Here is an 18,388-nt window from a genome sequence, read left to right on the forward strand (position 1 = left end):
TAATGAAATGGCAGACAGTGGCAGGCAGCATAGAGAGAGAAATGAACCCATTCTAAAACCTGCAGCTGTGATTGATTACACCTTCAACATGCGTTCAGTGGACAAATGTGACATGCAGATTGGGTTTGCTGATTGTGTTCGCAAGAGTTATAAGTGGTACATCAAACTGTTTTTCCATCTTCTGGACATTTCCATGCTCAATGCTTATAATATGTATAAGATGAGCACCAGAAACAAACCACAGTACGGCGAATTCTGTTTGTCTGTCATCAGACAAATAGTATTCAAGTACCAAGGAAATGCACCTGCAATTGACCGCCCACCAAATTATCAACAACTACCTGCTCGTCTGAAGCATGGTGATCACTTCCTGGTAAAACTGCCTGCTACTGCTTTGAAGAAAAAGGCTCAGAAGAGGTGTTACGTCTGTTCACATACAAAAAAACGCCCACGACAACGCAGAGACACTCGTTTTATGTGTGAGGAGTGCAAAACTCCACTGTGCATGACACCATGTTTCAAAGAGTTCCACAGGCTGCAGAACTTCTAGAAACATGTCCTGTGACTGTATATGTGTATATAAAATATAGAAAAATAGTAATAAACAACATTTCATATTGTTTGTTTGTGTAAATATTTTCTGTAAACAAAATAATGACAACAGTGTTTACGCCCTTACTGTGTAGTATTGAAAAAGAAATAACTTACAAAATACTGATCATGTTGGCCTCAGAGGCCATAAAAGTTACTCAGAAAAAGAAAAATTGAAAAAAAATTGAAAATAGTACATAAAGTAAATAGAAAAATACCGGGTGACGGCAGTCGGCGATGTTACCATATGTTGTTCAATTTTGGCAAATTTCACACCTCCATATCTCGGTAAGTATTGACGTTAAAATTTTTTTGTTTAGCCTATAATGTTTAGAAAAAAATACTCTATTTTTTCATAAGAAAAAATAATTTTTTTTTTTTTTGAAATTTGGCCGACCCTGAGAACGAGTTTCGGAGAGGGCCTGTCGACCCTCAAAGGGTTAAAGTGCAGGCATTGTACTTCCCATTTCCAGGACTCAAGTCCGACTATATGAAAATAACTGGTTTCCCTGAATCCCTTCACTAAATATTACCCTGCTCACACTCCAACAGATCGTCAGGTCCCAAGTATCATTCGTCTCCGTTCACTCCTATCTAACACGCTCATGCACGCTTGCTGGAAGTCCAAGCCCCTTGCCCACAAAACCTCCTTTACCCCCTCTTTCCAACCCTTTCGAGGACGACCCCTACCCCTCCTTCCTTCCCCTATAGATTTATATGCTTTCCATGTGATTCTACTTTGATCCATTCTCTCTAAATGACCAAACCACCTCAACAACCCCTCTTCTGCCCTCTGACTAATGCTTTTATTAACACCACACATTGCCCTTAGACAGGACATCTCCACTGCCTCCAACTGTCTCCTCGCTGCTGCATTTACCACCCAAGCTTCACATCCATATAAGAGTGTTGGTACTACTATACTTTCATACATTCCCTTCTTTGCCTCCATAGATAACGTTTTTTGACTCCACATATACCTCAACGGACCACTCACCTTTTTTCCCTCATCAATTCTATGATTAACCTCATCCTTCATAAACCCATCCGCCTACACGTCAACTCCCAAGTATCTGAAAACATTCACTTCTTCCATACTCCTCCTCCCCAATTTGACATCCAATTTTTCTTTATCTAAATCATTTGATACCCTCATCACCTTACTCTTTTCTATGTTCACTTTCAACTTTCTACCTTTACACACATTCTCAAACTCATCCACTAACCTTTGCAATTTTTCTTTAGAATCTCCCATAAGCACAGTATCATCAGCAAAAAGCAACTGTCAGTTTCCATTTTGAATTTGATTCCCCATAATTTAATCCCACCCCTCTCCCGAACACCCTAGCATTTACTTCTTTTACAACCCCATCTATAAATATATTAAACAACCATGGTGACATTACACATCCCTGTCTAAGACCTACTTTTACCGGGAAGTGTTCTCCCTCTCTTCTACACACCCTAACCTGAGCCTCACTATCCTCATAAAAGCTCTTTACAGCATTTAGTAACTTACCATCTATTCCATAAACTTGCAACATCTGCCACATTGCTCCTCTATCCACTCTATCATATGCCTTTTCTAAATCCATAAATGCAATAAAAACTTCCCTACCTTTATCTAAATACTGTTCACATATATGCTTCAACGTAGACACTTGATCTACACATCCCCTACCCACTCTGAAGCCTCCCTGCTCATCCGCAATCCTACATTCTGTCTTACCTCTAATTCTTTCAATTATAACCCTACCGTATACTTTTCCTGGTATACTCGGTAAACTTATTCCTCTATAATTTTTACAATCTCTTTTGTCCCCTTTCCCTTTATATAAAGGGACTATACATGCTCTCTGCCAATCCCTAGGTACCTTCCCCTCTTTCATACATTTATTAAACAAAAGTACCAACCACTCCAACACTATATCCCCCCCTGCTTTTAACATTTCTGTCATGATCCCATCAGTTACAGCTGCTTTACCCCCTTTCATTCTACGTAATGCCTCACGTACCTCCACCACACTTACATTCTGCTCTTCTTCACTCCTAAAAGATGGTATACCTCCCTGGCCAGTGCATGAAATTACCGCCTCCCTTTCTTCAACATTTAAAAGTTCCTCAAAATATTCTCGCCATCTACCTAATACCTCCCTCTCCCCATCTACTAACTCCCCTACTCTGTTTTTAACTGACAAATCCATACTTTCCCTAGGCTTTCTTAACTTGTTTAACTCACTCCAAAATTTTTTCTTATTTTCATTAAAATTTCTTGACAGTGCCTCTCCCACTCTTTCATCTGCTCTCCTTTTGCACTCTCTCACCACTCTCTTCACCTTTCTTTTACTCTCCATATACTCTGCTCTTCTTATAACACTTCTGCTTTGTAAAAACCTCTCGTAAGCTACCTTTTTCTCTTTTATCACACCCTTTACTTCATCATTCCACCAATCACTCCTCTTTCCTCCTGCCCCCACCCTCCTATAACCACAAACTTCTGCCCCACATTCTAATACTGCATTTTTAAAACTATTCCAACCCTCTTCAACCCCCCCACTACTCATCTTTGCACTAGCCCACCTTTCTGCCAATAGTCGCTTATATCTCGCCCGAACTTCCTCCTCCCTTAGTTTATACACTTTCACCTCCCTCTTACTTGTTGTTGCCACCTTCCTCTTTTCCCATCTACCTCTTACTCTAACTGTAGCTACAACTAAATAATGATCCAATATATCAGTTGCCCCTCTATAAACATGTACATCCTGGAGCCTACCCATCAACCTTTTATCCACCAATACATAATCTAACAAACTACTTTCATTACGTGCTACATCATACCTTGTATATTTATTTATCCTCTGTTTCATAAAATATGTATTACTTATTACCAAATTTCTTTCTACACATAGCTCAATTAAAGGCTCCCCATTTACATTTACCCCTGGCACCCCAAATTTACCTACTACTCCCTCCATAACATTTTTACCCACTTTAGCATTGAAATCCCCAACCACCATTACTCTCACACTTGATTCAAAACTCCCCACGCATTCACTCAACATTTCCCAGAATCTCTCTCTCTCCTCTACACTTCTCTCTTCTCCAGGTGCATACACGCTTACATAACCCACTTTTCACATCCAATCTTTATTTTACTCCACATAATCCTTGAATTTATACATTTGTAGTCCCTCTTTTCCTGCCATAGCTTATCCTTCAACATTATTGCTACTCCTTCTTTAGCTCTAACTATTTGAAACCCCTGACCTAATCCCATTTATTCCTCTCCATTGAAACTCTCCCACCCCCTTCAGCTTTGTTTCACTTAAAGCCAGGACATCCAGTTTCTTCTCATTCATAACATCCACAATCATCTCTTTCTTATCATTTGCACAACATCCACGCACATTCAGACTTCCCACTTTGACAATTTTCTTCTTATTCTTTTTAGTAATCTTTACAGGAAAAGGGGTTACTAGCCCATTGTTCCCGGCATTTTAGTTGACTTTTACAACACGCATGGCTTACGGAGGAAAGATTCTTATTCCACTTCCCCATGGATATAAAAGGAAAAGTAATAAGACCAAGAACTATTATAGATAAAATCAAAGAAAACTCAGATGAGTGTGTATAAATAAACGTGTACATGTATGTGTAGTGTGACCTAAGTGTAAGTAAAAGTAGCAAGATATGCCTGATAATTGTATTTGCATTAATTCTTATGGGAAATATTATTTCGGTTTTCGACCATTTCGGTTTTAGGCCGACCTTCTGGAACGGATTATGGCTGATAACTGAGGGTCCACTGTATAGACATTTTCACTAATACATCTATGATATTTTCTTCAAAATTATATAAGAAACACATTACATAGCATATAAATATGCTATGTTTATATGCTATGGAGGTGTGGTAGCTGGCGGAGAGAAAACATTGTTTTCTCTGGTCCAGCATGAGAGAAAACATGTATGAATCTGTGTTTGGCCCAGTCACTCCCCTTAACTGTGTTTATTTACAATTCTCAGCATAAATTATTATTATTACTTCTTGCTTCACTTATGATGGCATCTAAAGGTAGTCATTGGAAATGATTGAACTCGGTGAACAAGGTATGCTGATGGAAACGTTGCTCTGGGCTGCGTTAAATATCACATAGCTTTGTAGGTAGGTGTAGCCCAGGCTACCTACACCTGACTTAGTACAAATAAATACAACTCACCTCTTATCATACATTAAGACTACACGTATTTTAAGGTAAATAACAAGTGTACTGTATGTGTATTTTATCTCCCTCAGCTGCTTTAAATATATATTAAGTCTGGGATGGGGAGCCAGGGCTACCTACACCTGACTTCCTACAAATAAGTACTACTCACCTCTTGCCTTACATTAACACTACAAATATTTTAAGGTAAGTACATAATAAATGTACCGTGTATGTATTTTACTTATTACCGTGTTTTTTAATGCCTAGTTCTATTACTAACATAATGTAAGTTAGTGTAAACTTGTTGTCTGGCATTTATATGCATTTATAAATGGAAAAAATGGCATTCTGCTTTCTGGCAATGTCCGCTTTCCAGTAGCAGCCTGGAACCTAACTTGCCGTACATGTCGGGCCCTACTGTATACACATGAACATATAATGATATACATATAATATGACAGGACACAAATGTGCAATGATCTTACTATGGTGAAAAGCATTATAACTCCATTTGGAGAGTTGCACTCTTGGTAAACAACCACAGTGCAAATCCAACTCATAATTGAAGGTGAAGCAGGGAAAAAAAAATTATAAATGCAAATTATTAATTATAATTAAATATCAAGTTCATATACAGAAACATACCTCCATCTCTGCATTTTCCTTAGTAAGTCCTTCTTTGTCAGTGTTGAGCTGCTCAATAAGTTTGAGTTTATCAGTCAGTGTGTTAGTTAGGGTGGTGAGTTCACTCTCTAAAGATGTTTTGATACGCTCCAGAGCTGTTAGCTGACCATGCAGTTCATTACGTTCTGATATGGTGTCATTCAGTTCTAATTCAATCTGTGGGAAAAGAAGTTTTATAATTAAAATTAGTGAACAATTAAGAACATAAACTAACTCCAAATAGAAGTCAAAAGCTTTTTTTCTTCTGGAAACTTTCCATACTGATAATCCCAATTTAAAATAGAAAGTTTAATGGTACAGAATATTTTTTTTTAATACTAGCTGTTTCCCAACAAGAGAGGTCAACCAAGGAAGAAATACACAAATGCACTTTTGCACCTGAGAGAAATACAAAAATAATTTTAGACAATTTCAATGCTTCCTATGATGACCAAAGAAAGAAAAGGAATATGAAACAAAACATCAAATTACTTCTTATTAACACATCAGCCATTTCTCACCAAGGCAGGGTGACCCAAAAATACAAAAACACTTTCATCATCATTCACTTTATCACCATCTTGCCAGAGGCATACCAACACTACAGTTAAAAAAAAAAAAAAAAGAAAACTGCAACATTAAACATTTTGCAAAACTATACCTTCTCCTTATCAAGCGTTAGAAGATTGATTTTTTCATTAAGAGTTGTAATTGTTGTTTCGTGACTGATGCGCTCCTCTCCCAGAGCCTCCAAGTCGTCGCGCAGTCTCTCAATCTCTGCTCGCAGTTCTGCTCTCTCAGTCCCCAAGGCTGCACGTTCTGTTTCCAGAGACGTGATCTTGGAGACTAGTTGTGACTTATCTTGACCTAAGTTAATACTGTATGACTCAACCTGAAGATACAGGAGAAACAAAATAGCTTTAGTTCTTACAAGATAATTTCTATATTGATATTTTCTTTGCTGGAGCTTAAAATTCACAGGTGATGTGTATATAGCTATAATGATTTAGAAAATGACAACTCAGAACTGATATATCTACACCACTTTTGAAAATAACTACAATGATTTAGAAAATAGCAACTTAGAAGCTATATATCAACACCACTTTAGAAAATACTAGCTACAATGATTTAGAATATAACTTAGAATCTATATGTCTACAGCACTTGAGAAAATAGCTTAATTTAAGATTGGAATATCTGCACCACTTTAGAAAATGACATACTACAATAATTTAACACCTAAATATTTACAAGACTTTAGAAAATCCCATAATCTAAGACCTAAATATCTAACCTTGCTTTAAAAAATTACACAATAAGTATTTGAAACCAAAACTTCATGAGGCACAATTCTTTACTGCTATTCTACATTATTATTGAGAATATGGACTGGAAAATACATTAATGCAGTAGAAGTAATTTACAGTATAGATTATGTTAAGAAATTACCACTGTGGCAATAAAGAAGACATTATTGTAACAGTGTGCAATACGGTTAACAGAACTGGAATTCTCGTAACTGTGTATAACATAGTAATAAAGTAGGAATTATCGTACAAAAAGTAGGAAGGACAGAAATAAATTTTTTACTGTGGTAAAGTACAGAAAACCCTCAATGTAATAGACTTTGAAAACATGGGACAATCAATTCAGAAACAATAGACAAAGTTCAGCAACTACAGAATTATCTGTCATTGCTACTATCACAGCAAAGCAATCTTATCTCTATCAACCACAATTGCCATCACCAGCCACCTGCTCCCCTGTATATTAATTTTTAAAATGGTATACACTGTGGGAGTAATGAGCATTGTAAACTCTACGGTAATGAATTGCACATTTGGTAATAACGTAAAAAATGTTTCTAGATAATAATATTCAAATGAAGGCATTTAGACAAAGAAATAATTATAGGTGAAGGAAAATTCTGCAAAAACAACTAAACTAAACAACTGTAGAAAAACAATATTATATGATTTAAAGTAAAAAAGCTAAAACTAAGATGTTGGTCCAAATGCTTTGTTTGCTAGCCAAATTCATGGTTTTAAATGTTTATTAAGGAAGCTATTCATGATGCTAAAATCATGCTATAGTATATCTTACCATTATCAATATTAGTATCTTCACACTATGGAAATATGTACAGGATAGCTCCACTTTACAGTGCTTTGTTTTACAGCATTTTGCTAGTGCACTGGTTGTCAGTTATACCTATTCATCATCTATTCAGATTTCCTACAATAAATATATTCACCCCTCAATATAAGCTAAGGACAAAAATATTTTAAGGTAAATAATGTGTGTACTGTATATGCATTTTTTAGGCTCACTTAATATATAATAGTGTAAACATGTTATCAGGATTTTAAATGCGTTTGAAAGTGAAAAGAAGGCTGTTTCAGTAGACTGGAACCTAACCTGCTGTATAAGTGGGGCCCTTCTTTTTTACCAGTACCTATTACTCAGTTACTGACTACAGGAGAAAACCTCTGAGTAGATAAAGGTTGATGTAGTCATCTATTGTAATAAGAAGGGGGGGGGGGGTGATTAGTGACGGGATGACAACTTAAATTTATTAAGTGAACAAAGTAGTGGAGGCTAACACCACACAGCATGGTAGAGCTAGGCCGTATCAGCTTATGTAAACTCAGCTAAGTAAATATGCACACCCACAGTGAGTATGTGACCAAGTAGGGTAGTGAATAGGCAAGTAAGTTGGTGTATACATAGATTGGTGTATTTCATCACTGCCAACTTGCAGTCTACCATACTGTAAGCAATCACTCCTCTCAAACAAACTTTACTCATATACATACATACATTACTTACCTTAAAATATTTCTGTCCTTAGCTTATAGTGAGTGGTGAATATATTTATAGGAAGTTTGAATAAATGAATAAATGAAGAATGGATATAATTGAAAACCATTGCATTAGCAAAATGCTGAAAAGCAGGGCCCACCTATACACAAATAACCTGCATGTGGGAGAAAGTAGTTAATGGTCCAAGTTGGACCGTAACATCGTTATAAGTTTCTTTCTCCTATGTGTGGCTTATTTGTGTATTGTTCCAATCATAGTATTCTGCCTTTTTGTTCTTTACTCATATTTTCCTTACTTTCTCTGCAGCCATCATATACACACAACAAAAACTGATGCTAACACAAGTGGTAAGATAAGCTAGAAAATTTTATTTCTGTATCACATTTTAGTCAGCTGGCATCTTTTTAAATACAAAAACTGAATAGGATACTTAAACAATTCTTTATTACAGATTGCATGTGTGTATATCTGCATCATTCATGTATTCATTTATATTGGTATGAATACAAATTGTATGCAACTCCGGAGTATGGGAGAGAGAGAACTGCATTATTTGGTGATGTTAGGATCAATGCCCAATTGGGTGTTAAAAATTTTACTCGAGTTGCAATGGAAACTGAGTAACATTAGACCCTGAACTGATGGGTAGTATGCAAAAATTTAGTAAAAATGACCCAGGTTCTAGATTTGTTTTGCCCCAAATAAGGAAGGTGGGGAGAAGTAAAGTGCCTGCACTCTAAAGGAGGGGTGAGGATATTGTAGTATGGAGTGTCATCTGAACTGAGATGTTGGTGCCCTTCTGGCTAGAGAGTCAATGTGTTTTCTTCTTTGTCAGGTCACTCAACCTTGATGAGAGCAATGCAATGGAAAGGAAAGAAATGGGAATCTCCGTCGTCTAGACAAATGTGTGTAAGGCAACAGTCCAGTCTTAAGTGCCTCTGTCTAGGCTACTACTGAGATTCCCTTCTGCTCCTTTCCACTGCATTGCACCAGAAGATGTATTTTGTGTTGTGCATTGTTAATCTCTTGATTGATTATAATTATATAATGTGTATAACAATTCTCGATGGGGAAGTGGAAGAGAATTCTTCCTTTGTAAGCCATGCGTGTTGTAAAAGGCGACTAAATTACCGGGAGCAAAGGGCTAGTAACCCCTTCTCCTGTATACATTACTATAGTTAAAAAGAGAAACTTTTGTTTTTCTTTTTGGGTCACCCTGCCTTGGCGGGATACGGCCAGTTTGTTGAAAGAAGAAGTGTATAACAATGTGGAGTACAACTGTCTGGGCTACTAAGACATTTCTTCAGCCTTTAACCCTTTCACTGGCTGTCATGGGATCTATGCTATTGATGCTAGGGGTCCTTTATGTAAATTTGTGCATAAATCCTAGTTGCTTCATATGTTCTCTCACATGTAGACCTGGTAAGCTTACATGTGAGATAATGGGTCTGCACAGTGTGTGCAGTATACAAAAAAAATCGGGGCCCCCATTGTGCACTGTAGGAACACCATATTTAGTACACCTTGTTCACAATACAATGCAGATGCAAAGGCCTCAATGACAGCTTCAACAGAGAATTATAGAACCAACGAGAATTTCTTTGGTTTCAAACATATAATGACCGAAAGTGACACTCAGGATGCCAGAAGTATTACTGCGAGATGATTACCGAACCGAATATTCCCATATCTGAAGTTTGGTGATCACTTCCTGCTACAGAAAAGAAGAAATGGGCTGGGAAATGATGTTATGTCTGTGCATACACAAGGCGCTCATCACAGTGCAGGGACATGCTCTTTATGTGAAGTGTGTGTATAACACTGCTGTGTATGGAGCTGTGTTTCAAGGGCTTCCATAGAGTAACAGTTTAAGGAACACGACCAGTGCCTGCCTACATATACGTACATAAATGTTAGAGCAGTAGCAATCTGAAACATTTGTACCTGTGTCCTTACATTACAGTGGTACCCCGAGTTTCGGCCATAAGTCATTTCAGAAGGCTGTTCGAGTGCCGTTACTTAACAAATTTGTTCACATAAGGAATAATGTAAATTAGATTAGTCCATTTCAGACCCCCAAAAATACACTTAAAAAAGCACTTACAATAATACACTTACATAATTGTTCAAGCTGAGAGCTGTACGAAACTTGGGGTACCACTGTACAGTGGTCTCTCGTTTTTCGTAGTTCTCGGGAATCATAGATTTCGGAAATCATAGGGATATTTTTGTATAAATATGGGCTCGCTAATCATAGGTTGACTCGCGAATAGTAGTTCATCCGGGATGCGTACGCACAGTGTGAGCCAGGGCGGCCTCCCTACCCAGCCAGTCTGGCATTGTTTACCAGCGAGCGAAGGTCCCCTCACGTGCTCCTACGAAATATTTCATAATATTCCACTCATTTTAGTGCTTGCAAGTACTAAATAAGCTACCATGGCTCCAAAGAAAGCTCCTAGTGCCAAGCCTGTGGTAAAGGTGAGAAATACCAATGATTTTAAGAAAAACATCATTGAACAATATGAAAGTGGCACAAGTGCGGCTGAACTGGCCAGGATGTATAAGAAACCCTACACAACCATATGTTCCATAGTGGCCAAGAAAAAGGAAATCAAGGGCGCTGTTGTTGCAAAGGGGGTAACTATGCTGACAAAAATGAGATCACCAGTACTCGAAGATGCTGAGAAGTTGTTATTGGTGTGGATAAACGAGAAACAATTAGCAGGAGATACTCTTATGACTTCGATTATTTGTGAAAAGGCTAGGCAGTTGCACAACGATCTGGTAAAGAAATTGCCTGCAAATAGTGGTGATGTGAGTGAATTTAAGGCCAGTTTGAGAGATTTAAGAACCATACTGGCATACACAGTGTGGTAAGGCATGGTGAGGCTGCCAGTTCGGGCCACAAGGCAGCTGAAAAATATGTGCATGAATTCAAGGAGTACATAGAGGCTGAAGGACTGAAATCTGAACAAGTGTTCAATTGTGACAAAACAGGCCTCTTTTGGAAGAAAATGCCAAAGAGGACCTTCATTACACAGGAGGAAAAGGCAATGCCAGGACACAAGCCTATGAAAGACAGGCTGACGCTCATGTTCTGTGCTAATGCTAGTGGGGATTTCAAAGTGAAGCCATTACTAGTGTACCATTCTGAAAATCCCAGAGTGTTCAGGAAAAACAATGTTATGAAGAGAAAATTGTGTGTGTTTTGGAAATCTAATAGTAAGGCATGGGTCACGAGGGAAATTTTCGTCGAGTGGTTCAATGAAGTGTTTGGCCCTAGTGTGAAGAATTACCTCCTGGAAAAGAAATTGGATCTCAAGTGCCTGCTAGTAATGGACAATGCACCTGCTCATCCTCCAAACTTGGATGACCTAATTTTCGAGGAGTTTGGGTTCATCACAGTTCTTGCCCCCGAATACCACTCCTCTCCTCCAGCCCATGGACCAGCAGGTCATTGCAAACTTTAAAAAACTCTACACCAAAGCAATGTTTCACAGGTGCTTGACTGTGACCACAGACACTCACTTGACCCTAAGGGAATTTTGGAGAGAACACTTCAGCATCCTCCATTGCATAACCCTTATAGGTATGGCTTGGGAGGGAGTGACTACCAGGACTTTGAACTCTGCTTGGAGAAAATTGTGGCCAGATTGTGTCAACAAGAGGGATTTTGAAGGGTTTGGGACTGACCCTGATGAGCCTATGTCTGTTGTAAAATCAATTGTGGCACTGGGGAGTTCCATGGGGTTGGATGTGAGTTTGGAGGATGTGGAAGAGTTGGTGGAAGACCACAACGAAGAGCTCACCACTGAGGAGCTGCAAGAGCTTCAGAAGGAACAGCAACAGATCGCAGCTCAGAATCTTGCTGCAGAGGAGGAGGAAGAGAGATGGAAGAAGGTGCCTTCTTCGGAAATTAAAGAGATTTTTGCTATGTGGGGTAAGATGGAAAGCTTTATGGGGAAACATCACACTGACAAGGTTGTTGCAAGCCATGTTGGCAACATGTACAGTGACAAAGTCTTGGGCCATTTTAGGGAAATGTTAAAGAGACGCCAGAAACAGAGCTGTCTCCACAGTTATTTTGCGAGACAGGACTCCAGTGACTCTCAAGGTGGTCCTAGTGGCATTAAGAAACAGAGAAGAGAAGCAACCCCAGAAAAGCAATTGGTACCTGAGGTGTTGCTGGAAGGAGATTCCCCTTCCAAACTGTAAACAATCCAATCTCTCTCCTCCTCCAGTCTCCCATACACTAAGAAGAATCTCCAATAAAGGTAAGTGTTATGCTGTTAATGTTTCATTCATCATTTCCCATTGTATTGTTTATGTACTACATCTATATTTCATGTAAAAATTTTTTTTGTTTTAATACTTCTGGTGTCAGGAACGGATTAATTGTATTTACATTATTTCTTATGGGGAAAATTGATTCGAAAATCGTACATTTCGATTATAGTAGCAACTCCAGGAATGGATTAACTACGAAAAACGAGGGACCACTGTACTAGGTAAACATGGTTTTTTAACACTGTACTGATAACACTATTAGTGTGGGTTTTGTGTTGTATACAATGGGTGAATATATGCTCACTGTGTATGATATGGATCTCATGGGCCACAAAAGATAATGAAAACGTAAAACATTAGAAACCCTCAGAAAAAGTACAAAATAATAAAACGAACACGGGAAGCGTGTGGCAATCGTTGATGCTGCCGTCAGTGGGTCACTGACCTTCAATTTCATGCCTTTATATCTCAGCAAATACTGATGGATTTTTTTAATTACCACCTGAAAAATGTACTCTTTAAATAAGATTTGTTTTTTAATTATGTACACACAGCAATTTTGTTCTTTTTAACACACTGGGTATCTCCTACTGAGGCTGAGTGACCCAAAAAATAAACACTTTCACCATCATTCACACCATAACTGTCTTGCCAGAGATAAGCAGACATCTAAGCTGTCATATCTGTGTGTCTCTGGCAAGAGTGATAGTGTGAATGATGGTGAAAGTGTTTCTTTTCTGGGTCACCAGTTTTGGTGGGAGACAGCCAGCATGTTAAAAAAAATTACAAAGCATCTATAAAATGAAAAGTAATAGATAAACTTTCTTGTATCAGCCTACAGTGATACAAAAATAAATTGTATAAAAATTCACTAAAGCCATCACAATATGGGTAATCAAACTGTCTTTGTTTAATTCTGTATGAATGAAACACATGCAGAAAAGTTTAGTTTAATGTATGTAAATATCACTCCATTTGCAAAATATTTATACTTGAAAATATTCATATTTTTTAAACTAAACTAGTAAAAAAATTGATTATATATTAATAGTTAAAGAGGATTACCAAGTGCATGACCATGATTAATCATAAACAACATAAACTGGTGTGTGTATGGTTTAAATCTACATATACATTTCAGTGACCATGCATAAAACTTAGCAAAATTTTGCCAACAAAAACTTTTTTTTGAAGTTTGCATTCCAATGTGAACAATAAATTAAATATTTATCAAACACAAATGAGCGAGTTTAATGTCAGAGTTTCATATACTTATCTCTTCGTAAATCTAAACAAATGAGAAGATAAACATTAATGAAAAAGATTAATGACGGTTTCATCACATAAATTTTCACGTTATATGCATGGTTCTGCAGAACTTACTCTGTACAACAAAACTCAACGAGGAAAGAGAATTCTGACTTACCTTCTCGAGGGCCTCCCTCAGGTCAGTCTCCTGACGGAGGGAGTGAGCCAGTTTAGCTTCCAGCTCTGTCCGTTGCCGTTCCATTGCTCGAATTTGGTCCCGTAGCTCATCTTTTTCTTGGTCCAACCTTTCCTCTGCTGCCCGAACCTTTCCCAGTGATTCAGACAAAACAGTAACCTGAAAACAGATAAGACAAATGAGAGAAAGGAGAAGTTAACATAATATGTTGACTTTCAGAATTATTTGTTACCTACAACCACCTACAATATTAAATTGTATTAATACAGCATTAGCCTTCATATTTTGGATAACACATCATCAAAAATGTGTTCAATTAGGAGAGAAATATACTCCTCACAGGAGTAACACAGTGTATATCTTATTTGAGAATTCTAAAAATATTTCCTAATATTTTTTTTCTTAACATAGACAAACAACAATGTGCTTAAAACATAACTCTTCCTTACAGCTTTTCACAAACCACAACATAGAAAAATCATTAACAAAATCTATATACTGCAAATAATATGAAGACAAATAGCTTAGAAATATAAATAAATCCTCCCTCAGCATGAAATACACTTTTTTTTTTTTAAATCCCATCTGCTGAATTGTTAAACTGAAAGTAAGGTGGTACATGAAGAAAACGTCAGCTCTTCAACCATGCCACCCACAAATTATGGATTTTGGAAATTTAAATCTCTCAAAATTAAGCTGCTAAAAGCAAATTGTTTTGAAGTGGTAAGCGTATTTATTCAATATAAATATTCCTTGTACATAGCCTTAGAAGACCAAAATAGTAAAAAAAATATCTGAAAATTTCAAAATAATCATGTATTTCTTGCAGAGAGAATTACCATCCAATTTCATGACACATCTACGAGGGCAGCAATAAATTTCACACTAATACAAAATGATCAGAATCATATGTACGTATATACAGTACACACATAAAAATCACCGGTAGCTTTAAAGCATAAAAAATTTATTATTAAAAAAAGTATGGCAAAACATGTATAATACTATACAAAACAACACCAGTCTAAAAAAAATCCCAAAATCCTGTTGCTCACACTGGAAAATTTACAAAATACTGTACAACAGTAATGAAATGGAATCAAATTCTCAGAGTACCATTCAAAGTTACATAACAAAGCACTGAAACTATGATAGTTACATGTTTTTGAAGCAGCTTCAGTGGATATCTGATGGTGCAATATTTAATAAAAGGATTATACCAAAAACCCATGTAGATTTTCATGGAATGTCATTTGCTGCTAAAAAATGGAACCCCAAATGAGATACATGGTTTCAAATCAGGGATGGTTCCAGATGTTTTATATAGACAGGCTGATTGGTCAGTGGTGGAGTGAGGGGCTACACTGAAAGGGAGGAGGATAATGGCTTTTGTAAATGATCATTTGGTACATATATGATAAGCTCATTTTTTTGGGGGTAAACAGTAGTCAAGAAATGTGGCATTTGCTAAGTATTCAAACAAATCCCTAGGTTTTACATGTAACAGGTATACTTTACACCCCATAAGTCAGGAATGCATCTATTTCCTTATAAAGGGGTGGACCTGTATTTATCTCTCTGCTCTTCTTCCATTCATCATACTTCCCTCTTTCTAAAACTTTTTTTAAAGGATAATGTGCTCAACCTTCTGCCTAAACCTATATTACTAAGCAAAGATCATAACAATGGGTTAGTGGTTGATTTACTTTGCCATAACACTGCATGTGTGTTTGGTTTAGTTCACCATGCAAGTATATCTGCTGAAATATAAAAATAATCAAATTTCTTCCACTTTAATTTAACTTCACTGTGTTAACCAGAGGAAGTGCTAAACTTGGTCACATAATACCTGGGAAATGGGAGGTAATCAGGTTTGATACCCACGAAGAGAGGCAAGGAGAAAACTTTCAACAGGGAGGAAGAGTGAGGGGGCTATGATATCCCCTTCACTCCCACACTTCCACCAAATGGTCTTTAATGTTTAAATCCCAAGGGAAAATTCTCACAAGAGGTGCTCAAATTATCTTTTATACTTAAAATCATTTGGTTTATTAGCATTCTGATAATGCATAAAATATTTCTGAGTTTTACACATGGCATTAAACTAATCTTATATTTATACTCAGTACAAATGTGTACTGATCCACAAGCACTCCTATTTTGCTCACATTAAATAGAGGCACTAAATTTGATTCCATTAAAAAATGTTTTATCTTTCACAATGCTGTAATTTGATCTGCATGTTACATTTGGAAGACACACTAAAGTGCAATGCACACAGACAAAATAAAATTAAAATGCTGAATTTCAGGTAAGCAAATAAAAATAAAAAAATAATTTTAACATGAATATCCCTTAGAAAATAATCAGGCAAGAAATATCCAAACAAAAGCACCAATAAACATTTGCAAATCTATCAAAAATGTGTTTAATTAAAGAGGGAAATTAGTCTTCCAACATATAAATGGACATCCCACTGGTGCAATATTTTAATTTAAACTGATCTTTAGTATGTTAAGAGGTATGACCTCTCTCTCTTTAGGTTGGGTAAGGTTTGTCAAGAACCAGGACAAGTGTGTCTTAATGTGGGTCTTAGTCATATGATGTCCTTCAGGTGGAGCTTTTGGTTATCTGACTGAAGCCTTCTGCTGGCTTACCAATCCACCCCTTGAAATTTTATAGTCATGTTTATAACCATTAGATTCATTTACTTTAATGATAATCTTTTTATTAATGTAAATTTCTTATAGCTCTTTAATATGAAACCAGTTTCAGGAAACTATTATTTCTTTATGAATAAAAGTTACAATACACAAGTAACTCACAAACTGGAGGAGAAATCAGAAGACGTTTTGATCCATCCTCAACTTGATAACACTAGCCAACAAAATTTAACCTTTCATCCAGTTCAAAAACCAAACTGATTGGTTTAAGCTAATTTTGATGTGCTGATGACAAAGCTGAGTTTCTTCAGTCTTAATCACATGAGCTTTTTATGAAATCTTAGGATCAATATTTTGGATATTTAACCCTTAAACTGTTCAAACGTAGATCTACGTTCACTTGGGGGCGGAGGGGGGGGGCTCTGAACATAGATCTACGTTTCTTGCATGCTTTCAAATGGGGAAAATAAAGGTTGGAGCGCTACTCATGTGAACGTAGATCTACGTTTGGACAGTTTAAGGGTTAGGGTCAAAGAACCATATGATATATGTAACCTAACAATTTTTTTTTTTTAACATGTTGGTCATTTCCCACCGAGGCAGGGTAACCGACAAAGAAAGAAAAAACTTTCATCAATATCATTCAACATTTTCACCATTACTCATACATAATCACTGTCTTTGCAGAGGTGCTCAAATATGACAGCTTAGACATCCCTCCAAACAGCCAATATCCCAAACCCTTCCTTTGAAGTGCAGGCATTGTACCTCCCATTTCCAGGACTCGGGTCCGGCTAACAATTAAAGGCATTATATTACGCACAGATATTAAGTGTGGTGCATGTAATGACAAAACTAATCTTTCTTAAAATAAATTTATGTATTATACATATGAATAAAAATAATAGAAATTTCTAAACAGTTAAACATATTTTTATCACATTTTTCAGACTTTTTCACTTGTGCTGAGCATCACTCTCCTGCAACAGTGTCCAGCAGTAATCCACCATCCAGCTGATCATCAGGATTCCCTATATCTTCTAAATGATGGCTATGTCTTGGTGAAATTATTCACCTTAGGGTTCTATTTCACAGAAACTGTGTGTTAAGAGCCTAAGTTCAAATTTGAATTCAGAATACCAAAATTATTTAGAAACCATTGTTGTCTAGTGTGATGGCTCAGAACAGACTGCAACGTCACCTAACTTTCTCTTTGTTTTGGGAGTCAAGAAGTGGAGGATATAGAAGAAACATTTTACACACAAATTTTCCACAAACACATGCATAAGGATATCCATTTACTGTTGGTTAACCAACACTCCACTAAATATGCACAGACACAAAATTAAACTATTCTGTGAGATCTAATTCTGTATGCATGATGGGCACTTGGGTAATTTCATGAATAAATTTGTTAAATTATTTCTGTATGTAAATCTCAGATTTGATTGAATTTATGTTAATGTAACTACAATGCTGTATTTTTACAAAAAGTTTTTATTTAAGAAAATTTAATCTTTAGTGTTCTTAAGCCAGGTTTTATAAGCAGGTACAGTTTAATGGGGAGAATCATTAAATTTTTTGTATCTATTACTAAACTGCCTATCTCTCCTACTCTACGCAGTAATGTGTTTTATTATAATCCATTACAAATCATGATCTCTGCATGTTGTACTTTCCATTTAGTTTGAGTACATCATTTGATT

General features: G+C 36.7%; 2 protein-coding genes across 8 annotated transcripts in view; one reads left to right on the plus strand and one right to left on the minus strand.

Annotated features, from left to right (window-relative positions):
- The window catches only part of LOC138855181 (uncharacterized), a 204,225-nt gene extending 185,957 nt beyond the window's left edge, over positions 1–18,268 (plus strand). The window contains exon 5 of one of the 2 annotated variants that reach the window (XM_070102948.1): positions 17,633–18,268. In XM_070102948.1, coding sequence (XP_069959049.1) covers positions 17,633–17,791 — 159 coding nt within the window. In that variant the 3' untranslated portion in view covers positions 17,792–18,268. The remainder of the gene's footprint in view (positions 1–17,632) is intronic. The other variant, XM_070102949.1, reaches the window with a different exon arrangement.
- LOC128704241 (rootletin) overlaps positions 1–18,388 on the minus strand; it is a 504,072-nt gene that overhangs the window by 87,640 nt on the left and 398,044 nt on the right. For all 6 annotated transcript variants that reach the window (XM_070102946.1, XM_070102947.1, XM_070102942.1 and 3 more), the window contains exons 15-17: positions 14,002–14,178; positions 6,124–6,354; positions 5,445–5,639 (exon numbers count right to left, since the gene is read on the minus strand). In XM_070102946.1, the coding sequence (XP_069959047.1) occupies positions 5,445–5,639; positions 6,124–6,354; positions 14,002–14,178 (603 nt within the window). The remainder of the gene's footprint in view (positions 1–5,444; positions 5,640–6,123; positions 6,355–14,001; positions 14,179–18,388) is intronic.

This window comes from Cherax quadricarinatus, chromosome 84, assembly GCF_038502225.1.
Source record: "Cherax quadricarinatus isolate ZL_2023a chromosome 84, ASM3850222v1, whole genome shotgun sequence".
Lineage (NCBI taxonomy): Eukaryota > Metazoa > Arthropoda > Malacostraca > Decapoda > Parastacidae > Cherax > Cherax quadricarinatus.